Source organism: Nicotiana sylvestris, chromosome 4 (assembly GCF_000393655.2).
Source record: "Nicotiana sylvestris chromosome 4, ASM39365v2, whole genome shotgun sequence".
Lineage (NCBI taxonomy): Eukaryota > Viridiplantae > Streptophyta > Magnoliopsida > Solanales > Solanaceae > Nicotiana > Nicotiana sylvestris.
Genome location: NC_091060.1, coordinates 168,679,209 through 168,684,963, shown reverse-complemented (window position 1 = coordinate 168,684,963; position 5,755 = coordinate 168,679,209). Strand labels below are relative to the sequence as shown.

At 35.2% G+C, this 5,755-nt stretch overlaps 1 protein-coding gene across 1 annotated transcript; it reads left to right on the top strand.

Annotated features, from left to right (window-relative positions):
* The first annotated feature begins 246 nt into the window (after positions 1-246).
* LOC138890504 (putative F-box protein At4g09190) lies at positions 247-1,440 on the top strand. Its single transcript, XM_070173895.1, has one exon. The coding sequence runs from the start codon at positions 247-249 to the stop codon at positions 1,438-1,440; it is 1,194 nt and encodes a 397-aa protein (XP_070029996.1).
* Positions 1,441-5,755: the final 4,315 nt, after the last annotated feature.

The following is a 5,755-nucleotide window of genomic DNA, read 5'->3' as shown; positions in this document are numbered from 1 at the left end:
AAAAATTTGTTACTTTGACGGTAACCGACCATGAGCCCAGTAAAGTCATGTACTTAATTACAATTACAGTTAATATTTTTACACTAAACCACTCCTTTTTAAGGGTTTATTTAGGGTTTAACTGCAGGCTTAATTACAATTTACAGTTAAATCGTTTTACACTAAACCGCTCCTATTTAAGGGTTTAGGGTTTAGTCTAGGGTTTAACAAACAAAAAACAGAGAAGAGGTCAGAGGGAGGATAACAATGGGGATGGCGATGGAGACAGAAGAAGAATCAGCGACAGCACAAGAACAAGAGATGATTGAATTGGGGAATTTATCATATCATGTAGTGGAATCAATTTTCTCTAAAATTCCCTTAAAATCTCTTGTTCAATTAAAAACTGTCTCTAAAACATGGCGAAATTCCATCACAAATATCCGCATTTTTTACCCTCCCACAACTTCTACTGGCCTTATACTTTTTCTCAAACACAATTCATCCCAAGAATCAATCTTTTTGAAATTACATGATCAACCCCAGAAAAAATTAGCCCAATTTTGTACTCTCCATTCTTCTTCTACCCATAATTTTCCTTATTTGATTGATTCTTGTAATGGTCTTCTTTTATATGCATCTCTTAACAATGAGTTTTGGAATTATCATATTTCTTCCCCTGTACTTGACCAATATGTTACACTTCCTCTTTCTCATCATATTTTAAGGCCTGCTTGTTCAAGTCTTGTTTTTGATGGTTGGAATCATGAGTTTCAAATTATATGTTTTTTCTGGGAAGAAGTTGATTTTGATGCTCAAATGATGAATTGCATGGTTTTTTCATCAGAATTATGGAATTGGAGAGAATCCCAATTGAGAATATTGAACTCTGAACTTCTTTTACAAGATGGATTCTTGAGAGGACAATGTTATAGTCCAAGTGTTTTTTCTGGTGAAAGATTGTATTGGAGATGGAGTTTGTGTTTGTTAGTATATGATTGTAAAGGAGAGTTCTTTACATTATTTCCTTTGCCAAAAAATCATAGTGGGAAAAAATCAAGAAAAGGTGTCTATTCTCAGTTTTTATGGGAATCAGAAGGACTAATACAATTTTGCGATCCAGTTAAAAGTGGATTTTTCATATGGAGTTTTAGAGAAAACAACAATAATTTTGATTTATGGAGGCTTAATCATTTTATAAGATTAAATGATTTGATTAATGATCAAGATACAAGGTTGAGTATGGGATATTCAATTAGGCCTTGTGCATTTAATAAAGATTTGCAGGTCTTATATTTGCATGTAATGCCACATACAATTGTTTCATATAGTTTTGAGACTAGAGAATTGGTACAAGTTTGGTCATATTGCTATAGCAGAGGAGAAGCAGAGGATTGTTGGATTTGCAAGATTCATCCTTTTGTATTTACTTCTGTTGATTTGCTTGCCTTAACAAATTGAGGCCAGTTGATTATTAGGAGGTAGTAGCAGCTTATAGCAATTTTCTTTTCTTTATATTCATATACATTGAGACACTAGAATAATATTTCCTATATGAAAACTGTAGAGGCATTTCATGTATTCCTATTTTTTTTCCTTATTTCTTTTTAGTTTAAAATCTAGTCATCTAAATTGTGATTATTTTAGTTTAAAAAATCTAGCCATATGCTAAATAATGCAATAAGCTCCCGCTATGCACTAGATTATTTTAGTTCAAAATATAGTCATATGAATTGTGATTATTTTTGTTAAATTGTGAGATTCTAGAAGGGGGAGCCTTGCGTAACCGGTAAAGTTGCTACCGTGTGACCAGGAGGTTACGGGCTCAAGCCGTGGAAACAGCCTCTTGCAGAAATGCAAGGTAAGGCGTACAATACACCTTTGTGGTCCGGTCCTTTCCCAGACCCCATGCATAACGAGAACTTAGGGCACTGGGCTGTCCTTTTTGTGTTAGTGAGATTCTAATCACACAAATCATGTTGAAGTTTAGTCTTATGGGCAGGGGCGAAGCTACGTTGGCGCAAGGGTGGTCAACTGAACATCCTTTGCCGAAAAATTATACTACGTATAAGGTAAAATATTAGTACTTGTTATTGATTAAAAAATAGACTTTGAACACCCTTGCATAGCCCATTGGCAAAGGATTTTTGAACACCCTTATTGAATTTCCTGACTTTCGTCACTGCTTATGATTTATTTTTTATTTAAGTGGATCAACCAATTTATGCTAACACAAAGATTTTCTGTGTTATATATCGATTTTTGTTTTATTGTATTTTGTCGAATGATGATAGGCTATAATTACGTGTTTTAGTTGATTATTACACTCTAATTTACTGCACTTTAGTTGAGTTTGCGCTTTAATCGCAAGTGTTTTGCACTAATTATGTGTTTTATGTCTTGTAGGTGTGATTCCGAGCTATATAGATGTTAAGGAATGAATTTAAGTGATTTGAAGCTTTGAAGTCTGAGTAAAAGCTCAAGGAATTAAGCCGGGATCGTGTTCGGGGGTCAAATTTGATAGTTGAGAACAAATGAAGACTCGATGAGGCATATTGCGTACTGTCTAGTAAAATGCACATAACTTTTTACTCAGAACTTCATTTTGGCTTCATAATATATGGTTGGAAAGATAACTCAAAGGATTATAACTTTCATATTTTGAGTTTTTCCAAATTCTAAACGGAACAGGATGAAACACCGTGGTTTCACCGCAATCGCGGCAAAACCGCGGCAGAGTGCAGACGCAGACAATTGAAGAATCAGAGGCCATGTTTGGCCGCGGTTTGACCGCGACCGCGGTAGAACCGTGGCAGGAGGCGGAAATTTCAGGGACTAAAGTGCAAAACACGGGATTTTTAGCCCAAAACCCTATTTTAAACACTAGACTCCGCCCAAGAGAGGATGTATTATTTTGGAGAGTTTTTTTGGCAAGAAGAACAAGTGTGAGAGAGCACCCAAAACATCTTGGTTTCTTCTTCTCTTTATTTTTCTTGCAAGTTTTATGATGAATATTGTTTTAGTTTATTTACCCATAGTTAGTGTTGCGACCAAAACACTCACGCAAGTGTACGCGATCGACAAGTAATATAGTAGTAAGTAGAGTATTGTTCCTACGAGGAATTGTGATCAACTTCTCGACTGATGAAGACTCAACAATTATCAATTCAAGCTAAATTATCACAAAATATGTAAAGAACCAATTTACAACTTACTTAATAATTGTACAATAATTCAACACAAAATTACTACACCAATTACACAATATTTTAATACCAATTTTGGTAAAGATATTCCAGGGTCATGGACTTGCTAGAGATCATGCTACTATTTTAGCTTAAGATTGATTTATTGAATTATCCGGGTTATTGATTATAGGGTTAATAATATTCATAAGAATCTTTCGAGTTCTTATGCATCTATTCAAGTTAAACTAATACTTATATGTCTATGGTATTAATATTAGCAAGAATGCATTTACAACTCCTATTTTTCAACCAAGCAAGGCAATTAAGTATAGTTCTATCTTAATTGCGAATCTTTCACCCGATGCCCAGGATCCGGATCTTGCTCTATTTGATTCTATATGCAATCAAGAATTTCCTTTTTCAAGTTTAACTCAAGATTCGTAAATAATATTTCACTGTTAGCTACGCAGTAAAATAACTAGAAGCAGAATCAAATAAACAACTCATAACAATAAATTCAAGATCTTCAATCTAAGCTTCAAACAACAAGATCATCTAACATCCATGACCTAAGAATACTAGAGTATTTAGCTACTCATAATCATACAAAAATCAACAATAAAAGTCTTAAACATAATATAAAAAAAACAAATAGAAGAAAGTTTAGAAGAACTCTTTGAATCCTTGCTCCAAGATGTTGTTCTTCTTCTCCTTTCTTAGCTCCAAGATGAAGCTCCTCAAAAAGTTCCTCTCTCTAAAACTCTTTCTCTAAAATCTGATCTTTTCCATAATGGAGTTCTTGCTTTATGTAAGTTGAGTGGGATTTAAGAAAGAATTCTGATTTTACCCCTAAACAAAGTCTTCTCCGGATAAGACCCGCGCGAACTATCGCGCGAAGTTTCAAAGTTAGCGCGATAGTTCGCGTGCTTCAGTAGCTTCCAGGCAGAAACCTTCGCGAACTATTGCGCGAAGTTTGAAACTTCACGCGATAATTCGCGCGCTTCAGTAGCTCGATTTTTTGTGATTTTTTTCCGTCTCGTCCTTGCACACACTCGACTCCTAGGGGTTATTCTTGCTCATAAATCATTCCAATCTCATCTTGAAAGCATCATTAGGCTTCTCATCCTGCAAGGTATACATATTTTGAGTAGAGCCTGTTTTTCCATCAATTATCCATAATATGACATTGGAATATAATCAAGCATAAGCATAAACAATAGCTAAATCACCCAAATTTCGCCTATTATCAATACCCCACACTTAATTCATTGCTAGTCCTCGAGCAATCAACTAGAGAATTCTTTACTCAACTCTTTCCCTTAACGCCTTACACCTAGAACAATGTACATGTATTACGCTTAGCAGTGAACAATCCTAGCCTCAAAGTCGACTCTCAAGTGCCATGCAATATTCACACTTCCTCAAAGTACTCTAGATAGAAGTCAAGACTTTCTTTTCTGTCACGAATCATATGCCCTCACAATTATATCAACAAAAACTGAGTTCAATCCATCACATTCAATTCATATGCCCGCATATATCAAGGAAATCACTCGATCTCACAAAAGAAGTCACATGCATGCAGTTGGTACCATAAGCTTGCCCTTAATGTAAATCTCTACTAATGTAGGCTAGCTCGATCCAAAATCAATTAGGACTTTTTCATGGTTGTAATGTGGGCTAAGGGATGGGTAGGATGTATTTAGGAATAGTGATTCAACCCCTAAGCACTTTAACACATCACATGAGCAATTTTCAGCATAAATTCTTCAACCCACTTTTCATTTATACACAATATCATCCCAAAAATACGCCCTTCTTCTTTAAGCACTCTATTAATTCATTCCCACTAGCTAGAGCAAAACACAATGTAATTTTTCTTGTCACTCATTTTCTGCTAGTGGTGTATATTCGTTTACAACATAAGTGCCCCTTTCATCCTTTTATTGGTTCCACTCAAAAGCCACCCCACACTTATTTCCTTCTTACTTCTTTTAGCTCTCCTCTCATAATTAACGTGCTTTAAGAGGTAAAAGGATCAAGACAATGTCAATTAAGAACAAAAGGGTATAGACTTGTAATGCGGGTGCCAAACAAAAGTCTAAAGGCTCAAAAGGGTTAACTAGGGACAAATTTTATTTGTGATAAGCAATTAAGCTCAAAAAAAGGTCAAAGAAAGCCTAACATCATTTTTCAAACCAAGCATCACCTCAAATTTCGCTTCAACTCACATACCGGGAAAGTTCTAGACACAAGTACAATACATGGACTACACAAATACTCACCATACATGGCATATGACTCATTCCAGATCAGCTCATTAAGACACTCCATTACGAGCATTCAATTCAGTACAAACATACAAATTAAGGCACTTTCAGTGAGATTCAACAATTAAGACTAAGCACGTTACACTCTAGGGTCTATTGTGTTCAGGTGTGTCAATGCTATGGGTTCACTTTTCTATAGCTTATAACTCCTTATTTTAGTCTACCTATAAAAAAATTGAAAACAGAAATTAAAAACTACATATGCCCGGTTCAAGATAAACCCTTGGAAAAGAACCTCGGCTTAAAGAAAAACCAAGG

Coding starts and splice junctions, on each gene's coding strand:
- LOC138890504 (XM_070173895.1), top strand. CDS start 247: ATGGGGATGGCGATGGAGACAGAAGAAGAATCAGCGACAGCACAAGAA.